The sequence below is a fragment of the Hypomesus nipponensis genome, chromosome 19 (genome assembly GCF_054491055.1).
Source record: "Hypomesus nipponensis isolate SF chromosome 19, ASM5449105v1, whole genome shotgun sequence".
Lineage (NCBI taxonomy): Eukaryota > Metazoa > Chordata > Actinopteri > Osmeriformes > Osmeridae > Hypomesus > Hypomesus nipponensis.
Window position 1 is genome coordinate 9866552 of NC_140379.1, and position 20497 is coordinate 9887048.

The 20497-nt window shown below is 49.5% G+C and overlaps 3 protein-coding genes and 1 long non-coding RNA gene across 6 annotated transcripts; 1 reads left to right on the forward strand and 3 right to left on the reverse strand.

Annotated features, from left to right (window-relative positions):
• Positions 1-724: 724 nt before the first annotated feature.
• Positions 725-4832, reverse strand: LOC146246917 (uncharacterized). The gene is made up of 6 exons (XM_084683056.1): positions 4712-4832; positions 3833-3936; positions 3218-3677; positions 3049-3144; positions 2848-2956; positions 725-2754 (listed from the first exon to the last, which is right to left on the reverse strand). Exons 1-6 carry the CDS (start codon positions 4808-4810, stop codon positions 725-727), a joined length of 2898 nt encoding a protein of 965 aa, XP_084539182.1. The 5' UTR covers positions 4811-4832.
• Positions 4833-5308: 476 nt separating this feature from the next.
• Positions 5309-10667, reverse strand: LOC146246918 (transcriptional repressor CTCF-like). The gene is made up of 13 exons (XM_084682202.1): positions 10457-10667; positions 9157-9414; positions 8883-9065; positions 8437-8773; positions 8164-8334; positions 7886-8019; positions 7668-7788; positions 7420-7569; positions 7114-7274; positions 6852-7034; positions 6621-6753; positions 6381-6527; positions 5309-6227 (listed from the first exon to the last, which is right to left on the reverse strand). The coding sequence occupies exons 2-13, from the start codon at positions 9403-9405 to the stop codon at positions 5965-5967; spliced, it is 2232 nt and encodes a 743-aa protein (XP_084538328.1). The 5' UTR covers positions 9406-9414; positions 10457-10667; the 3' UTR covers positions 5309-5964.
• Positions 9602-10299, forward strand: LOC146246919 (uncharacterized). Its single transcript, XR_014732251.1, has 2 exons — positions 9602-9859; positions 10131-10299. It is a non-coding gene; the product is annotated as an uncharacterized LOC146246919 (long non-coding RNA).
• A 433-nt stretch (positions 10668-11100) lies between the features above and the next one.
• Positions 11101-19866, reverse strand: LOC146246920 (rho family-interacting cell polarization regulator 1-like). Of its 3 annotated transcripts, none has more exons than XM_084682199.1 (17): positions 19187-19866; positions 17043-17117; positions 16717-16849; positions 16428-16506; positions 16217-16240; positions 16035-16088; positions 15729-15878; positions 15540-15603; positions 15373-15416; positions 15182-15307; positions 14870-15018; positions 14594-14702; positions 12902-13579; positions 12659-12816; positions 12209-12320; positions 11791-12115; positions 11101-11704 (listed from the first exon to the last, which is right to left on the reverse strand). In XM_084682199.1, exons 3-17 carry the CDS (start codon positions 16806-16808, stop codon positions 11625-11627), a joined length of 2244 nt encoding a protein of 747 aa, XP_084538325.1. In that variant the 5' UTR covers positions 16809-16849; positions 17043-17117; positions 19187-19866; the 3' UTR covers positions 11101-11624. The 3 variants fall into 3 exon arrangements, with proteins under 3 accessions (XP_084538325.1, XP_084538327.1, XP_084538326.1); XM_084682201.1 differs by having other exon boundaries at positions 12209-12317; positions 19187-19865; XM_084682200.1 differs by having other exon boundaries at positions 11101-11701; positions 19187-19857.
• Positions 19867-20497: the final 631 nt, after the last annotated feature.

Consider the following 20497-nt stretch of genomic DNA (forward strand, 5'->3'; position numbering starts at 1 on the left):
ACTTTGGCTTAGGTCCTTCCCCAGACATTAGGCGCAGCATAGACAGGAAGGAGACAACGAATGACAGATTCAGTATTCCATTTAATAATCATAAGTAAACTTGTATATGTCTCATAACCATCTATTGTAAACATATTTCACCACAGTAGTTGTCTTACATAATCATACGTGCAATGCAAAGATAGAACATACGTACAAAAAAGACACTGTGCTGGGTCAGTCCATTAATAATGTTACTTAGAGGGGGTCTCAGTTCTTTGGTCCGCTGATCCACCCTCTGATGTGCTGCTGTGATGTGGTCCCTGTACTCAATTCCATAGACTCCCCCTCCCTCCTTGTACTGTGGTATCTCCTGCCCCTGTCACAGTAGTTGGTCCCATCATTTTCTGCTGCTCATTGAATTCTGTTACCTCTAAAGTCTCTCTGAGCTGTTTATCTCCATTCTCCTCCTGGGTTTTTACTCCTTCTTTTAGCTGGTTCTCTTCTATTTCATGGCCCTGCCTAATGGTACCATCTACTCTTTTCAGGTCCTCCTCTTTCCTCACTTCTATCCTGTCATTCACTGACTTATTCACTTTGACTTTCTCTGTGTCCTTCTTGTCATCTTCATCCATCTGTTTCATCGCTTCAGGCTTCTCTTCTGTTGGAGAGGAGTGGAAAGATGTATTCCCTGTCCTTGTTGTCACACACACACACACACACACCAAGAAGATTTTTGTTGTTGTTATCGCATGGACTCGCCTAAGCCCTCACTCATGGATATCTTCATGGCAGGCTGTGAACTTGGTTCCTCCTCACATTGAGGGCTGGCTGAGGAGAGGCTGGTTGGGGAGGGGTCGGCTGGGGAGGGGTTGGGTGCCACAATAGGGTCTGGGCTGCTGGAGACACTGGTAGGAGTGGGCGGAGGGGTTGTTGAGACAGGAAAAGTGGCGGTAGTGAGAACAGCAGAGTTGGTGGTGGTTTTGGAGGAGTTAGTACCGTGAATAGCATCAGAGAGGGTTGGAGTAGTCAGATTAGTTAGATTGGAAGTAGAAAGATGACTTGAGAAGTTGGTAGAAGCTGAGATGGAGGAGTTTAGGACATTAGTGGCAGAATCAGAAACAACAGCTAATTGTGTAGAGGTGGAGGGGGGTATTATGTTGGGGGTGTTGGAGAGGAGAGGGACAACAGAGCCAGGGAGGCTGGTTGGGGGGCTGGAAGCACCATCAGTTGTGTTGGTAGTAGTAGGGCTGGTAGTGTTGGTTATTGATGTGTCAGGAACAGGGTCAGGTTTAGTGGGTACAGGAACTGAATTAGCAGAGGAGAGTTTAGGGGAGGAGTTTGTGGGGTCTGTAGTTGTTTCGGTGAGAGAGACACTGATACTGGCAGTGGGAGCAATATCAGTAAGGTCAGCGGAGTAGGAGAGACATGTTGCTGCAGAAGTAAAAGTGGATCTGGGTGTGTCAGGGAAAGAGTGGGCAGTGGGGGTCATGGATGTGGACCCACGTGTGGTGGTGGGGCCCGGATTACGCATGTCAGGGGTGGGGGTGACAGAGTCAGTCTGGTCTGGGGAGGAGGAATAAATCTGGTCTGGGGTGGAGGAGTTAGGCTGGTCGGGGGTGAGGGTGATAGAGTTAGCCTCGTCTGGGGAGGAGCAGTTAGTCTGGTTGGGAATGGGGGTGGTGGAGTTAGTCTCATCAGGGGTAGGGATGATGGTGTTAGTTTCATCTGGGGAGGAAGAGTTAGGCTGGTCGGGGGTGAGGGTGATGGAGTTAGTCTGGTCAGGGCTTGGGGTGATGGAGTTAGTCTGGTTTGGGGAGGAAGAGTTAATCTTTTCAGGGCTGGGGGTGATAGAGTTAGTCTGGTCTGAGGAGGAGGAGATAGTCTGGTTGGGGATGGGGGTGGTAGAGTTAGTCTGGTCAGGGGTGGGGGTGACGGAGCTAGTCTCATAATGGGTGGGGGAGATAGTGTTAGTTTCACCTGGGGAAGAAGAATTAGTCTGGTCGGGGGTGATGGAGTTAGTTTGGTCAGGGGTGGGGGTGATGGAGTTAGTCTGGTCAGGGATGGGGGTGACGGAGTTAGTCTGGTTGGGGGTGAGGGTGATGGAGTTAGTCTGGTCGGGGGTGAGGGTGATGGAGTTAGTCTGGTCAGGGATGGGGGTGACGGAGTTAGTCTGGTTGGGGGTGAGGGTGATGGAGTTAGTCTGGTCAGGGGTGGGGGTGACAGAGTTAGTCTGGTCGGGGGTGGGGGTGATGGAGTTAGTCTGGTTGGGGGTGAGGGTGATGGAGTTAGTCTGGTCGGGGGTGAGGGTGATGGAGTTAGTCTGGTCAGGGGTGGGGGTGACAAGGTTAGTCTGGTCGGGGGTGGGGGTGATGGAGTTAGTCTGGTCGGGGGTGACAGAGTTAGTCTGGTCAAGGGTGGGGGTGACGGAATTAGTCTGGTCGAGAATGGGGGTGATAGAGTTAGTCTGGTGAGAGGTCGGGCAGGGGGTGGGAGATCCAGTACGGAGGGGAGCAGCAGTGCTGTTAGAGATGGAAGGGTCACATGACGATGTGGGGGAGATGGTTTCAAAGTGGGTGGCAGTAGCTCCGTGTGGGCTGGGTGCAGGTGGAGACGTCTCTCCTTCCTGTATCTGAGTCAGCTCATTCTCAGGGGTGTTGCGCCCGCTGGTGTGGGCAGGGCCTGAGCCAGACTTAATGAGGGGCTTTGGAGGCAGAGCCGGTTTTCCTGCAGCCTCGTGGGCGGAGGCACTGAGTCTGATTGGCCGTCTTGTGTCTGGAAAGAGAGTGAGAAAGTTCAAGTAACTAACATGAAAGGATCTGTGTGTTTGTTTGTGCACGCATGTACGTGTGTGTGTGGCCATGTTACCTGAGGATGTGGACATTGTCCGAGGTTTCATGAAAGCTGATGTTGGATCAGATTTGTTGTCAATGATGGTGCCCTCAGATTCTGCCTTCTTCATCTCCCCCTCCTGACTCTGTTTAACCATCCCATAGATTTAGTCTCATCCCTCACAAGCATGTCAATTCACAAGCACTCATACATGTGTACACACCCACAACCACATACCTGCGTCTCTTCCGGTGGGGCTTTGGACACACCAATGCGTTGCAGCATGAGATGCAGCTTCTGTTCAAAGCTGTGCTGGCCCTCGCTGGAGTGTTTCTGAAACAGACAAGGAGAAACAGTCACAGTGGTCAGAGGTCAAAGGTGAACAGACGGCAGGGGTCACCCTCACCTTCCCATGTGTGGTGTTCCTGGCTCCCCCAGCACTGGCTGCTGTGGAGCCGGACAGCAGAATGAGAGACTGGGACTTCCCCTCCCTCATCACCCGGCGAGGTTGAGCCTCCCCCCGCAGAGGGGTGGGGCCGGAGGACTCCGTCACCACGGCAACTGATTCTCCGATGACAGCGACGTCACTTCCCTTCTCTTTCTCCCGCTCTTTGTCTCTGTCGTGTTCCTTCAGTTTGTCCTTCTCGGCCCGTGCAGCATCCCTGAGGGGCCGGATGAGATCTGCGATGGATGTTTTTTTTGTCCGCCCTTCCTGACTTGTTTCTGACTTTAAGCCGCGCCTTTTTCTCAGGGTAAAGAACTCGCCCAGCTTCTTCTTGAGGGTCCTGGAGGAGGCGGGGCAGGGGGCAGCACTGGCTGGAGCCACTTCTGGCTCAACCACCTGCACTTCTTCATCCTGCTGTTTTCTGAGGAGCAGAGCGGCACACAGGTGGCCGGTTAAACAGACAAAGCCCTGAGCTACGTACTCATTAGCAGTCAGCATCTATGACAAGCTTTATCGTGGGGATGTTGGTGAGGTGCATCGAGTGTCAACATGTCTATGTTGGGATTAGATACTCACGGGGTGTCGGCAGGGAGGAGTCTCTTTGTGAAAAACTCCTCAACTCCCTCGTCCACCCTACCATTCAGCTCTGGAGCCTCATGCTCACTGTCTACAACTGGGTCCTGTAAACACACACACACACACGTTGGATACTTGTTAACAGGTGCTACTGCTCCAGTGGAAAGCTGATTGGTCATGATGTGTGGCTGATAGGAGCTGCTGGTACTAGCAGCTTCCTCCTCAGCACCAGCCTCTATTACATCATGTTCTCACCTCACGAAGGCAAACGCCCCTCACACCACTCGCTAGTATTTACTCCCACATGAGCAATGTTCAGGTTATTTGATCCTTGTATTGAAATCAACAGTGTGGTTCAAACAGTCAAATCCAAGAGCAATTGATTGACTCAGAACATCATTATGGTGTGATGATGTCATGTGCTGTCGCTGGGCGGGATAGAGGAGAGCAGATGGAGTTTCAGTCTCCACCTGAGACAGCCGCTTGGTCCAGCTCAGTAGAGCTCACAATGGACATGCTCAGGGCTGATACAATAACTGTGTTCACACACACATACACACAATAAGACACACACACAGGCACACACACAGGCACTCTCTCACACAGTCACGCACACACACCCCCGATGGAGAAAAAGCCCACCAGCACGTTTGAGCAACATAAAGCACTGGCACACACAATCTACCTACACATAAATAAAATAAATCATCCATCCATTTTACACACTAGCAGCTGTTTGCTGTTGTGACAGGATTGGGTTATTCAAGCATATCTTCTCCTTCCATCCCTCCCTTCCCCCTGCCTCTCCCCTCAGCTCTCCCCCTCTTTCATAATGCCTCCTCACACACCACCCCCTCTTCTCTCCCCCTTCCCCCATACCTGTGTCCTGCTGGGCCGGTGGTGCTGGTTCTGTCGGTGTGGTCGTGGTCGACTGCGGGTGTAATGCCTCAGCACCGGCCCGCCCAATGGCAGCTCCATAAGGGGAGACACGGCACTCCGTTGCCGTGGCTCTGTTGCCGAGGCACCGTTGCTAAGAGCACCAGCAGCAGTATCTAATGCCGCTGCTGAGGTGGGCGGGGCCACGGTGGCTAGACTGACAGATACAATAGGGGGCCTTGCCTACCCCTCCTCTCTGAGCCAGTGAGGAGACGTTGAGTGGAAGGAGAGCAGAGGGACAGTGAAGCAGACCTGGAGATGTCCACAGCCATGTCAGATTTGAGGCACTCAAAATGGCACAAAAACAATGCCTGATAAACATAAATAATTCATTTTGTATGCAGATGAGATTTTTTTTATGCAGACGTTTTTCTTTGTCTCTCCATGTAGGAATGAACCAGGGTAGATGTGGCTTTAAAATCCCATTGTTACTAACGTTACCCTCAACTAGGGTCCTCATTGTGATACATGTGTAGATGCATTTCAACATAACAAACCCAAAGTAAAACTCTGGCATGACATTAAGAATCAAGAGAAAAATAGGTTGATCTTTTTATTGGCTGTACAGTCATACATTCTCCTGCCCCTCCCAAGACCAATCAACTCATGACTTCCATACCCCCCCCCCCCCATATCATGGTATAAAACAAATAATAAAAGCATCAACCCCCCCAAAAAAACAAATTAATTCTAAAACCAATAACAAGAGCATAATATTTTGTTTCATTTTAAAACAGCATCATATTTTGCAAAAGCAGGATATTCCAGAGTGATCCCACCCACCCCTCTAACTAACATAGCGAGAGCACATGATTACATACTTAGATGGGAGTGGGGGGGGAACAGAAAGATAAAACATGTTCAACAGCGGAATGAGCCCTGGTCTTCTATGACATCATCAGCATCTCTTGGCGGTCCCCACCCCTCAGCGCACAAGTTAAGAAACAGACATCTAAAATCTTTAAAAAAATAGAATGGACTGAAAATGTATTTCATTTCCCAGGCATGATCAACCTCAGGGGGCTTTCAGCTTACAACATGGTTGAGTGTGTGGTGTTGGGTTTCAGGGTGTGTGTGTGTGTGTGGGGGGCTGCCTGTCTGTAAGTTCTGAGCATGGTTCTACATGTGAGAAGACAGAGAGGAGACAGTGGTCAGTGTAAGCGCTAGCCTGGACGGGCCTCCTGACCTGGCATCCATCACCGGTCCATCATACTCAGGATCATCTCAGGAGTGAGATCCCCGTTGGGTGGAGCATCTGTAACAGACAGCTGGACTTCCTGAGCTGGCTCCTCCCCATGGACCTCCTCTACCTGGATAGCCACACCCCCTTCAGTAGGCTCCGCCTCCTCCGTCCCAGTCTCCTCCTGCAGCTGGTCTGACTGCTCAGCTCCCAGCTCCTTCTTCACTATGACGTCCTCCGCCGTGTCTGCCACGTTCTCCTCCACACAGATGACGGCTGCTGCAAGCCACAAAATGGCACACAGTCTGTGAGCGTGCCAAGATACCTCTTTTATGGCCCCCAACTCTGACACAAGCCTCTTCCCCCCTCTGCTCAAAGTAACATATCTAACCAACTGGTGTACATAAACCAACCCTGGCTCAGTGAACTTACGTGGGGCAGGTTTGGCTTTGGGAGGGCGTCCCCGTTTCCTCTTGGCTGGGGGCCCTACGGGGGCCGGGACGGGGACCACAGGCGGGGCCTGCTCCACCTCCATCTCAGCCAGAAGCTCCTCCTCATCCATGTCATCCAGCTCAGGCTCTACAGGATGACGGGATCACAGATTCAACACTCAGAGCACCCCTCACAGACGCACGTGTGCCAAGTCATCAGCTGAATCGGACTGGTTCTCACCAGTGTCGTCATCGTCGTCCCTCCTGCTGCGCATCTTCCTCTTCCTCCCCCGCCGGCCCCTCTTGGGAGGAGTCCCGTTCTCGTCAGACACGTCCTGGCCATTACAGGTCTCAGCGTGGCGCAGCATCGTGTTCTGTGAGGTGTAGCACGGACATCAGAGCACTGAGACCAGGACCTCGCCCATCTCCACCATGGTCAGGGGAAGTCGAAATATAATAGTCATCCACTTACCCTGCGAGTGAATGTCTTGGCACACTTGCTGCAGACGAAGGCGGTGGGGATGAAGTTGGGGTCGTGGTAGCGTTTGAAGTGCATGTCCAGCAGCTGCTTCTGTCTGAAGGTCTTCTCACACTGGCTGCAGGCATACGGCTTCTCACCCGTGTGGGTGCGTCTGTGCATGATCATGTGGCGCTCCTGCGGGGTCAAACACTCAGTGAACACGTCCGACAACCAGATGGGCAGCCACGCCCCCCACACACACACCCCCACACACCTGTCTGCAGCAGTAGTCACACTGTTCACATTTGAAACGTTTCTCATTCTTGTGAGACTTCTGGTGCTGGATGAGGGCGTAGCGCTCATGGAACGTAGAGTCACAGTAGCGACACTTCCTGCCTTGTTCAATGAAGGAATGCTGCTTCCTCAGATGCACACCTGCAGTGTACAAAACACACACCAAACTGATTAACCAATGCTCACAGACACATTCTTCCCACCATATCTGGCTTTCTGGAGGTGACAAAGTAGGGTTGTGTGTGTGTGTGTGTGTGGGGGGGGTGGGAAAGCCCACATGTCTCACCCAGGTCACTCTTGCGGGCGATGACAGTGTCACAGTGTGGGCAGTGAAACTTGGCCACGTTCTCTGTGTGTTTCTGCAGGATGTGCATCTTCATGGTGCCACTCTGGGTGAAGCGGGCGTGGCAGATGTAGCACTCATAGGGCTTCTCACCTGGAGGGGGGGGGTTAGAGTGTAAAATAAGAAAATGTCCATCTCTGGGGGGTGTTTGTGTGCTCATGCAACTCTGTGTGTGTGTGTGTGAGACCAACCCGAGTGTGTCCTCATGTGCCGTTTCAGCTTGTACGTGTCTCTGCTAGCATAGCTGCACAGGCTGCACTGGAAGGGTCTCTCTCCTGTGTGAGAACGGATGTGCCTCTTCAGCTTACTGACCTGGACAACACACACCGTTAGAACTTCCGGCAGGTTCCAGGAACACAAATAGGACAATCTGTCAGGTCTCCTCAGAGACCCAGGTTTGTGTACCCACCTCCACACTGGCGTAGTCACACATGGAGCACTTGAAAGGCTTCTCGTGGGTGTGTTTGTAGCGGCGATGACGCACCAGCTCTCCGCTGGTCACAAATGCCATGTCACAGTCTTGGCATTTATGAGGACGGGTGCCTGAGAAGGACACAGTTAGTTAGTGAGTTTTCACATGTCATAGCTTCGGTCAGGACTAGCATAGGAAGGAAAGCTCTTCTGCAAGGGCTGACCAGACAAGACGGCTGGCAAGCCACACATATGGGTGTATGGGTGCTTGTGTACCCGTGTGTGTGTTGAGGTGGTTCCTCAGCAGCGTCACTGTCCTGAACGCACGCCCACACAGGTGACACTTGTGTGGCCTCTCGTCCGTGTGGCTCTTCATGTGGCGGTCCAGGTTGGAGCGGCGAGGGCAGGTGTAGCTACACAGCTCGCACTGGAACGTCTTCTTCACCCCTGGAGGAACATACACGGAGGGGTTAGCACAGCAGCAATCTTCCAACCATCACTGGGCGACTAGGCCAACAGTAGGATGTATCTTAGCACATGTAAACACACCCTTCTTCTTGATCTTGGTGGGTTTGGGGGGCTTCATGTTGCCCACCACCTTTTCAGCATTGACCTCTGACAGCAGGCCCTCCTGCTGCTCCTCTTCAAAGTCGTACACAGACACGTCCATGTCACGTTCACCCTCTCCGTAGCGCAGGCGGCTCTTCTTGCCCTTCTTCCCCTTCCGGAGGCCGCCGGTAGGGGGCTGGTAGTCTGGGTCTTTGGCCCAGGCAGAGTCCTCCTGCTGGGGCTCGGCTGGCTCCTCCTCCCCCTGGAGCTCCTCAGCAGCCTGGAGCTCCTCCTGCTCCACTGTCTCCACTTCCCCATTGGCTCCAACCTTCACCACCTGGAACACACGGAGGGTCAGGCTCAAGGGGGCTCACATTCACCTAAGAGAAACGGGAATACCCCATTACTGTGTGATGTACTGTGTGTGTCAACAGCATCTCTCTGACCTGGAAGCCTTCAGGGAGGGGGAGAGTGTGACAGATCATAGGCTCCGCCTCCTTGCTGCTAGCCTGGGCGTCCACAAAGCTAGCTTGAAGCTCCTCCACGGTTGCCGAGGTGACGGGCACCTGCACCAGCTGCAGCTGTCCGAGGCCCAGCGCCGCACCCGCCTGCTCCTCCATGTTTACCACCTGCAGCCATGGCAATAACATTGTTCAACAGCCCCGTTTAACCCTGCTTAAGCCATGGTTCAGCCCAACCCGACCCACACGTGATACTGACCTGTAGTGTGATGATCTGGCCATCCTCCCCCCCGGTGACTGTCACTGTACCACTCCCCTCCAGGACCTCCGTCTTCATCTGCAGCAGGGTGGGGTCGAGAGCATCCATCACCATCATCTCCATGTTGCCCCCCACCTCCTCCTGGGTAACCCCCTCTATCAGCTCTGCCCCGCCTGCCTCAGAAAGATCCTTATTGGCCTCCCCAAGTAGGGCCTGGGTGGTTTCCATGGAAACAACCTCACCCTCCATGGATGCCACCTGTGAGAAACAGAATAGTTATCCCCACATCTAGAGGAGGTGGATAGTTGTAGAGAGATGAGCCAGCAGGTCAGAAAAACTCATCCAGCCCCCTACCCACATCATTAGTGTGGAACAGCGTCTACTGCCACCCCAACTCTAACCCCGCACGAATCCCAGTTTTGTGTTTGTAACGTTACCTTGTGGTTTATAGAGGGAGCTCTCACCCACAACGCAAGTTCTATTATGAGCGGTGTGTGTGGGCGCTAGGGTGTCAGCAACGAAGCTACAACTTGCATTTGCCACAAGACTCAATATTTTGTGAAAGCTGTCGCTCGGAATGAAGTAGCATTTTTAACGCAAGATACGCTGGGGCTTCGCATTAACATGATTCCGAGACCTCCTTCCGTGTTTATTCTTGGGAGCCATTAAATCGATACAGTTACCAAGCCAACTTAGACACCGAGTAGGTAGCGTTTATTATGTTTTCAAATAATTCTGCCACATCGAATATAGATACATGTACGGATTGTTCAAACTGAAAGTTCGTCTGTAAAAACTAAATTATGTAGCAAAACAATTTAACACTTAGAAATGCAGGGTTTAGATTATTTATTGTCTTTTCAAAGCACGTCCTTTAACATATGGAAAAGTTATAGTTGCAGTTGATATAATGTATTGAGTGGGATTGTACAATGTATCGAGACTAAACTCGAAATGTTGCGCTTTCTTTCTAGAAGCCGGAGACGCGGTTTCTCATCTCAAAAGAGGAAACAAAGGGCACGAGAAGATGGACGCCTGGCCTAAACAATCCCCCGAAACATTCGGCCATTATTATTGCCATCCATAGCGTAATAACTACTAATATCTGTCCTGAAATACTATAAAATTGTAAATAATCTCCAACTTCTGGGTTATACGTTTTAGTGAATTTTCAATAACGATAGAGGGAGACAAACACCCCCCGCCAGTCGCCTGGACGCGAGCCCCACCGTGACACCTAGAGGCCGACGATAGCTCCTACAAAAATGCCCCCCTTCTCAGGGGAAATTCGTCATTTTACCTGCTTTGCAGTTCTTGTTTTCCCGTTAAATTAGGGGGAGAGCTCGGTGCTTGAATGGTCTTCTTCTGCCGACGGTATGGAAGCGTGCCCTTGCGCAGCGTCGTTAATAATCCTCTCCCGCTTTGGGAGAGTTGGCCTTTCACAAAATGGTGGCCCAGAGTAGACAACCGTGCATGCGCATGCAGCGGCCTGACGGGAGCAGAGGGAGGGGGCTCACGGCAGTTGTGAGGTTTGGCTGTCTGCGCGCCACATTTGAATTTAAGCGCTTGTGGGCGTGGTGTCTGTACTGAACAGCTGTTCTGTAGCCTACGACAAATGTATTTCTGCACATATCTTGCGTCACCATTTATAAAATATTAAATAAGGGAACATTTAGTGTATAGAACACATAATATATTCATGATGGTTATATTTCCGATTATAATGATTAAATATTCATTAAACTGGAACCTCCCTTCCAACTATACGAACGTACGCACGTACTTCCTGTTGTTCCGTGGCAAAGTTGTCTGCTGTGAGTGCTGTCGGCCATGGTCTCATGCCAGCCTTAAATTCTGTGTTAATAATGTGCAAGGTGCTATCATCAGTTATTTTATCCAGTATGTTCTTGTCTTGTTTTTAATAGAAATGATATACATAACAAGTTAATCAATATGGTTTTATAATCAAAACGGAACATATGAGAACAGGAAGCATGACATAGGCCTACATTTCGTAATATGAAACAGTATATAGCTATTTTATGATGGACCATCTGTTAGTCAATCCGAAAATAAACACTATGAAAACTCTTAAGAGCTCACAATTCTCTCTGGTTGTCTTAAAAAGTTCATTTCAATTATGTATTTAATGATATACTGTACAATCTTTCTATATCATCAGTCCAGGCACTTTCTGAAGAGTTTCTGTAGACAGACTTAAGTCTGGTTCCACTGTTGGGTTTGTGTGTAAATGTTTGTGTACATAAATGCATGTGTGTGTGCATGTGTATGTTTTAACTTTGGATCAAGATTGTCAGCCGCAGGTGGGGGGTGAAAGGCCATGTATCAGATTGAGCACGATCTCCACCTGCATGATAGATATCGCTTGTCTGAGCTGGTAGTGGAATGACCTGGATGTGACCAGTGGTGTGAACCGCTTGGGGATGGGTGGATGGGCTCTGAAATCTCTATGGTTGCAGGGCAGTGGTGGCAAGATGGGTGGAAGTAGACGGTTGTTTCTCTTCATCACAGGATGCCTCCTCACCTGCTAGGGGCACAAACAGATATTAGCTAACCGTTTGTTGTAAGTGACTATAACCTCTCACTGTCTGCGTAGTGCTCCAGCCCTCTCACCAAGCTTTGTCAGGTGCTCCTCCTCCTTTCCTTCCTGCATTTCCTCTTTCTGTGCCTTTTCCTCTGCCTGCATTTTCTCCTTCTGCTCCTTCTCCTCTTCCTGAGCCCCCTCATCTTTCTGTTCTTCCTCCACCGCCTCTCCAGACTTTTGTTGACATTCCTTCCCTGGTTCTTGCTCCGGCTCCTCCTCAACCTCCTTTTCATCATCTCTGTCCTTATGGTTCACCTCCTTCCCCTCCTCCTCCTCGTGACCCTTATCTTCCTTCTGGTTTTCTTCCTTTGGCTCCTCCTGGATGGAGGCCTTCAGGTGCTCTGTGTAGTCTACCTGTAGTGAAGGTACCAAACAGCTGTTATCATCACCTTAAAAGGCAGGCCTGTCAGAGCTCAGTGACATCACTTCCATGGCGATGGTCGTTACCTGTGTTGGGGAACTACAGTCATCCTCTATAGGTGAACAGTCACAGTTCCGAAATCCCTCAGGGGCCTCCATGAAGATCTCCAGCTCCTCCACACCATCACAGTCTGACCTGCTAGGTGGATGGGGGTAAACAGTGGTATTTAACACCCCTCAGTATGACACTATCAGAACAACACAGTGAATAGATATCATGTTGTGATACAAACAAAGGTGGATTTCAGGAAGCCGTCATACTACTTTATTCCTTGTTACTCACACTTACTCATTTTGTTGGTCTGCATACACATGCCTTTTCACCTCCCTAACACTGGGTGGCAGTATAGGTTCACACTATAGAAACAAGGCCTAATTACCCATTATTTTATCTGAATTGATATGATCCCCTACCCCCAACTAAATTGTGCACAGAGGGTTGACGTCTTGCGATGAAAGGATGACAAGGAAAATAACCTCTCAGAATAGTTTTCACTCTGCTCTACTTCCTGGTCCTGGTCCCTTTCCTCCTCCTCCTCTTCATCATCCATGTCAGAGCAGTTGAGGAAGTCAAAACTTTCCAGGGCGGTCTCAACCTCCTGACTGAAACTGGAGGAGCGACTGTGAGAACGACCCTGAGGAGAAAACAGCAGTGAATACATCCTGAATACAGAACTATCACTGTAACAACAGAACACACACACACACAAGCACACTTACTGTCAGTATGTCTTCTGGTTGCCTTAATTCCTTTCCCAGTTCTTGTGGCTGAATTGATTGGTGGTCATCTTTGGAAGTTAGCCCTTCCCTTAGCTCCACTGTCACTGCACTGTTGCTGGTCCCAGCTTTAACATCAACTTTGGCTGCAGCCTCTAATCCAGCTGCAGCATCTATTGCAATCTGTATTGCTGAGGCAGGGACCAGATCACCTAGGGCCCCACACTCAGACAAGTCTAAGGCTTCAGGCTTCTGGACAAAACAGGAGGCCTCAGGATGTGTTTGGCCTGCCGTTTCTCTGGTTATGGATGAGCTAGATGTTTGAGCTAATGGCCTTTCAGTCAACGTAGAGTCTTTTCCAGTCTCATTGATGTTGCAGAGAGACCGAGAACACTGTAAAATTCCGTTTGGCACTGCCCACTTCCCTGAGTCCACCTCTCCAGACCCTTCCGCGCTGTCACACTCCTCGTCCTCCTGATTGGAGGAGAGTGAAGGGTTGGAGGAGCTTGATTGGCGAGGGGTGAAGGAGATTTGTATGGTTGGTGTGGTCTGCAGAGTGTGGGAGGCCATCATCCTGTGGGCTTGATGACCCATGGCGGGGCTGGACGAGTCGTCTGAGGATTCTGAGGAGTTGGACCAGACGGTTCCGTTCTCCAGCTCTCCCTGTCTCTTCAGCAATGACTGCAGAGGAGAACATGGTAACCATGGAGACAGGAAGAGGAGGGAAGAAAGGGGCCAGTGCGCATGTGAAACTAGGTGTTTGGAATTGTAATAATAAACATTCAGTAAATATTGAATCAAAGCTAAATTTGAAGTGACAGGTATAAGGGTCTTATTCTGCTTCGCTGCTTAGACATGAGACCATCCGACTGAAATGAAGGAGCTATTCCTGCTAGAGGTATTCATTTCATCAGCGTCTGTAACTAAGGAAGACAGAACCTTGTTTACTAGACTCCACTGCTTCACCCGTCATAAAACTACAAACTACACAGCACTCCATCTCTCCTACTGACACAACACCCCATCTTTAATACAGACACAACCCTCTATAAATACCCAAACCAGTTTATTATACCAGAACAGCCACACTTGTACTCCTACACACCAACTGTTTGTGTCTGAATTTGAGGGTGGTTCTGGTGAGGTCACAGAGAGGTGGCGAGAGATGGTCAGTCCACTTGTTCCGACGGAACATTTCCATCAGTGAAGAGTGCTGCCCCGCCCTGCGGACAGCTCTTCAACGCGTTGAGGAAGAGGAGGGTGATATTGGACCACTACTCAACCACTAACAGACAGCTACACGGACCACAGCTATGCTCATACACGCTGTTGTTCGCACTGCCACTCACCCTCTCACATGCATCCTCACACACACCTCTCTGATGGCCGCACGCATCTCTCCTACCGTTAAATGCTCCACACACACTTCTTCCAACACGGTCACACACATCACTGCTAGCTCTACAGAAACAGCAGCCGGGGAGCAGCTGAAACAGAACAAGCCAGTCAAATCACACTAATCACTGTGGGAAGTAGTAATCAACAAGAAACAGTTAAACCAGATCATTTGATTCAGTATCCAACTGCTTCTGAAGCCAGTAGGAACCCCCTAAAATAAACCTGGGGGGAGGAGGGGCGGGCAAGATTGGTCAGCAACAGAACAGGCATTGGATAATCTACCGACATGTGACTCACATAAAACACCTGCTCCCGCATTGATGGTGTGTCTGGAGGGCTCTGATTGGACAGGAACCGCTTGGAGACAGTGCTAGCGGAGGAGGTCTGGTCATCTTTATCGAAAGGGCTGAGCGAGTGAGAGAGAAACAGAGAGAGAGCCTTCAAATCAACTGTTTGTGCTTTATCAACCAAAGAGGGTATAGAGAGAGTCGAGGAATGATGGAGGGAGAACAGTGAGACGAGCAGGACAGAGGGATTATAGATAGAGAGAGAGAGAAAGAACAGTTTAGTTACCTCCAGGTGACCTCCAAGTTCAACTTGACCGTTCCCAGGTTGTTGATATCCACGGCTACCGTCTGCGGCAAAGGGCAGAACAGCTCCAGGGTCTCGCAGGACACGCTTCCCACCACCACGTGGTTAGCTAAGCTCTTCAGCTCCGTCACCTTAACAACCACAACAGGTCAATCACAGTCAGACTGATTGAGATGGGAGGAGATGCACAGATTCTTACGGCACTAGTTGTTGTCTGGTATGTATCTATATCAGTTTCTTGATGCCCCAGCAGTGCCTGCTGTCTGTTTTAGGTTGTTTGGAGTGGGCTTTCACCTTGATTGACAACATCTCCGTGACGAGGGGCAGGAAAACATATTCCTCACTGTCCCACACCTGTCGGCTGCCGACTTCAACTCGGCCCCGCAGCCGCCATCGTTGGCGGCCAAAACGCATCAGAACCTGTAAAGAGGCACACCATCAAAACCTGCAAGAAAAAGCTGTGTGTGTGTGTGTGGTGTTCTCACCTCATACTGGTCTCCTGCACACAAACGTGCAAAACCAGCCAAACCTGCAACAAAAGAGGACAGTTACACACAGAATTGCAACACAGGGACTAACCATACCCTGTGTGTTAGCGACTGAAGGACTCCAATCCCAGTTCTCCAGACTGGACTAGGAGCAGATGACTTACCCTTCATCTTGATATTAAATTCTCCCATCTGGCCTTCCAGCTCACACTCCAAAGAACACATGTGCTGCACATAGAGAGAGTGAGAGTGAGAGATGAGAAAGTTTATTAATTGATCTCTCTTCCCACCCCTACCTCAGTGTACAACTACTACTTCTAGTATCCCCCCCCCCCCCCCCCACGTCCTCCCACCTCAGTGTACTCCCGGTAGCCTCTAGTAGCTTCACTCAGACTCTCGCGGGCCTCCTTGCTATTGCTAGCAGAGTTGAAGGCAGCCACCATCTTACTGGCTCCGTCACGGAGCCTTCGCTGCAGACAGTATGCATCGTACAGCTCCTCCACCTGAAACACAGCAACGATTACTGGGACTGACCAGTTCAGATGGACAACACTGTGTCTAGACAGTGGAGGAGCCAGGCAGGGACTTTCAGAATGGGAGGAGTCAGACTGCGGTTGTCAGAATGGGAGGAGTCAGACTGGAAGGAGTAGACTTCATACCTTGCTGAGATGGAACTCCAAGCGGCGCATGAATCTCTCTATGGCTTTTACTTGCTGCAACACAAACACAGAACTATTAATACTGCGTTCTGCATGATGTTTAAGACTGGGTTCTTCATTATGTTTAATAATAGGTTTTTCATTTTTAACACAGTCTGACATGACCTTGGTGTGAGACTCACTTTGTCCAGCTCATACAGGAAGCCCTGAAAGAATAGAGGGGAGAGGAAAGGTAACTGATAACAGCACATGGCAGTTGTGTCCCATTGAAATGCATTCACAATGTGGAGGAGTGTAGATGTGTATTTGTGTGTGTATGATGTGTATGTGTGTGTGTATGATGTGTATGTGTGTGTATGATGTGTATGTGTGTGTATGTGTGTGTGCTCTCACCAGCCGTCCGTTCCGCTTGCTCTCTCTGATCTGCTGACCAAGACTGTCCAGTTCCAGCTGGTGCACCTGCAAGTAAGACCTGCAACAGAGCACCAACACATCACTTCCTGTTTTCATGATGTTGGACATTTCCTGTTTGTTTGCTACAGCTGACCCTTCAACCACAACAACTCTGAAGAGAACGCTGAAGTTTTAACATGAGAGGGTATATGTGAAGCCTGGGTATGTGTGTATGTGTATCATGTGTATGTGTGTGCTTGTGTGTGTGTTTGTGTGTGCTTGTTCTTACTGCAGGCCTCTCCGTAAGGCAGCATACACCTCGTCCAGCCTCTCAGGCTGAGGTGATTTTGGAGGCGGGTTCTTGGTGGACCCTGTAAACATCCTGCTTCCTGTGGAGGCGTGTCTTCTCAGACCATAGAGTGCTGCACAGAGGAGGGAAACCCATAGCACCATGAGTCACTACTACACTAGAATCACTACTTTCCACCCTGCACTTGAGTGTCCTGGACCACTAGTACGACATGAGAGCAGGTCAGTGAGTTGTTAGTGAGGAAGGGAAGAGGAGGAGGAGGGCTGGTGATGTCACATCTTACAGGAACATGTGTGTGTACTCACCTGTAGTGTTGAATAATGGCTTTGACTTAGGGGGAGAGGGGGGCCCGCAGAGGTAGTTCAACACATTTCAACCTCCTAGAACCAGAGTAGAAGAGGAGGTCATTAGACGGGACACATCTCTTTCACTTCCTCCATGCCCCCCCCCCTCCCGTACTCTCCAGTTTACTTCCCTCTTCTCAGATCAGAGTACAGTTGGATGAGCCCCAACCAAAGAGATAAGGAGGGAGAGCAGACAATTGCTTGAGACTCAGGACAAAGACTGTGGCGCCCACCCCACCACCTTTGTAAGGCTGATGTGTTGTGATCAGAGTAGCAAGTCAAGCCACAACAATCGGACTAGAGTAAATGAACACAGCCTTCCACACTAAACCCCACCCACACTCCAACCATGAATGCAGGAAGTTTCATGGCAGACTCTACACAGGAAATTCTACTGTGGAGTTTGGTCCAGGAATATAAAACCATCTGTGCGTGTGTGTGTGTATAAATGTGTGTGTGTGTGCGCACATGTAAAAGGGTGATTCTTTCCCCCATACAGACTTGTCCATGCCTTATAAAGCCTTTGTGTTTTCAGTGTTTTCAAAACGAAGCCAGAGAATCCAGCGAGACAAACACAACCAGAAAAGCTTCCTGAAGGAGGACTCCACCCAGGAGGCCATGCAGGAGCACTGTGACCTCCATGACCAGGGTCCTACTAATAGAAGATGAGGACCTGGATCAGAGGTTAAACCAAAACACAGGCCCGACACGGTGGTACCCATCTACTGTGTATGGGTTGAAGGCTTCACTGACCAAATAACAACTCAGCAGGGAGATCAATCCTTCCAAACTACTGTATGAGGCTGGGAGCCTGAAAGACTGTGTGGCTGAGAGGCTGGGAGACTGGTCACCATTTTATCTAGGCGTACAGTTAACAATGTAATCCTGAAGGACCCTGAAGATTATTCTGAGGTCGTCAAGGTGAAATGATGATAGGGTGAGAGTTGTGCTTATGGTGCTAGCACGCAAGCCGACCAACTGTATCCTGTGTAGGCCTATGTATCCTGGGCTCTGTATGTAACCTATGTGTGTATCCTGTGCATGTAGCCTGTGTACATTGTGTGTGTACCCTGTCCCTTTCATCCTGAGGTGCCGTGTGGCTAATGGGATCATTAGCTATATTAATCCTCTCAGCAGGCCGCTACAACACAAAGAGCAGATTGTGAGCATTACCATTGAGCAGTTCCCACACACTCAGCAGGCTAGCGCGTGAGGAGCAGGACATACACGGACATGTACACACACAACTCATAGTGTCAGATTCCCAATATAATGTCATAACCATCAAATTGAACTTCATAGCTATGGACAACTCTTGCGTAAAAGCAAACATCTTGGCAACCGGACAAGATGTATGATATGTATTAATTAAATGAAATCATGTGCAATATCTAATCTGGATAAGAAGGGTCCTGAGACTGCCTCAGTGTCTCTCTTGTCTTCTTGTAAAGCCCATTACATGCACTTTCCTGCAGAGGGCATTGGTAAAGAAAAACCTTAGAACAGATTGACAGACACCCACTGGTGTGAATCTGTGAAAGCATATTGGATTAGAGATTATGGGATTTGCCAGCAGTCAAAGACGGACAACTACGTAGAACAACTCAATCTGAGACTGACCCAAACAGCACAAACTGTACTAACTGTCAAAACCAAACAGACTCTTCTATCATTCTAAAATGTATGTTTAAAAGTGTGGTCGTTTTAAAATTGACTGGAAAGACTGGTGGGCCTAGTTGGATAGAATGGGAGACCACTGCATGACAGTGCGCCCCAACTAGGTTCAAAACACTCCTCCCGTAGTCTACATGACTACAGACTGTAATCTCGGGGGGGGGGGGGGGGGCACAATTGCACACAAAAACAAATATACCTTAAAGTTTATATAAGGGACTTCTTCTATAGGCTACTAGATACAAACAGCCTATACAGAAGTAGCCTCCAAAAACGATGTGAACTATTAAAGAGCAACACAGAAACGATTAACTAGTTGCAGTCATTGGGTGTCATGGATTACATAGCAGACATTGATGCTTGTATAATTCAATCACTCAAATAGTTAAACAACGTAGCCTATCCAGCAACTAAAAAGGAAACGATTTTACCGTTATGCGGGCTTCATGGCTAAAATCCGATGATTCCTTCGCCACTACTCTTCTCGAAACCTCACATCCAATGTCCCGACGCTTTAGAGATTAAAAAAGTATACTATTTCACACTGGGCGATGTTCTTTTATCTTGACACGGATTCCAAACTCTTTTTTTCTTATGTCACACTGTCGCTCTTTCTCGTTCTCTTCCTCGGCTCCAGCTGCCTCTCCTCGCGACGCCAATGGACAAAAAACCCACCCCAAGAAAAGGAAAAGGGGAGTGCCAGTCGGGTTAAAACGGAAAAAGATTGTCTCCTGTTGCATTTATCCCGTTATTTGCAAGAGGGGACGTGAACAGGCGTTTTTCATGAACATCGATGACGTCTCAGAACTCATCCTCAGTGTTATGTTCGGGATATAAGCAAGAGTACCTTGCGGCCCTTAACAACTCCAGTGTTAAACTCTAGAATCAAGAAAGTAATCTCTCTCTCTCTTCGGGGTTGGCTTGAGGGTGGAGCGGTGGGTGAAAATGTGTAATAATGTTGGAACATGTGATCTCTACACATGGATGAGCCATATTGTTAGTCCCTTGTCTGCCTCACGTCGGCATTCGGGGAGTTATGTAAGTGTTGTGAGTGATGTTGGCGAGGGATCTCTATGTGTGAGCGGTTATAGTTCTTACCACTAAATTATTCATCATGATTCTGATTAATACGTCCCCCAGAGCATAAAGCATGATGGCAAAGTTTCTTTGCTATGCTGTTTCCATGACAACCCAGCATGAGGCCTCTTAGTTCTAAATATAGAACTGTTTCACTGTTTTCTATCCTTCTCAAGCAATATCGGCTTCAACGTGCTCCTGTTTCAAGACCACGAACTGTGATCTCATTCTAACTTTTTTTTTTATCACAAGCAAGAGAGGGAATCTCCAATGAACAAGGACATACAGTACACCACTGAATGGAGAAAGAGCTACACAATAACTTTCCAAAGGCAGGGCTTCCAGTGGACACAATGCTGCACGACTCCAACTCCTCAAACTCAAATTCAACGGTTCTGATAGTCTAGGTGTGGGTCTGTGTCTAATCACTAAAACCACACACACAAACAGTTTTCTTGTGTTAGTGAATAAGTCTGCTCCCATAAACCACTCTGGCAGGGAGGGACCCAGCCCACAAGAGAGGGGTGTGTGGTGGGGAGCTCAGTGACCCTCCCAGGATCCCACAGCTGGGCCTCGGCGCTCCTCTGGAGGGTAGGGGGGGACCTGCCAGCCCCATCCCTCCCAAGCAGCATACATCAGGCCAGGGGTGTTTATTGTACTTGAAG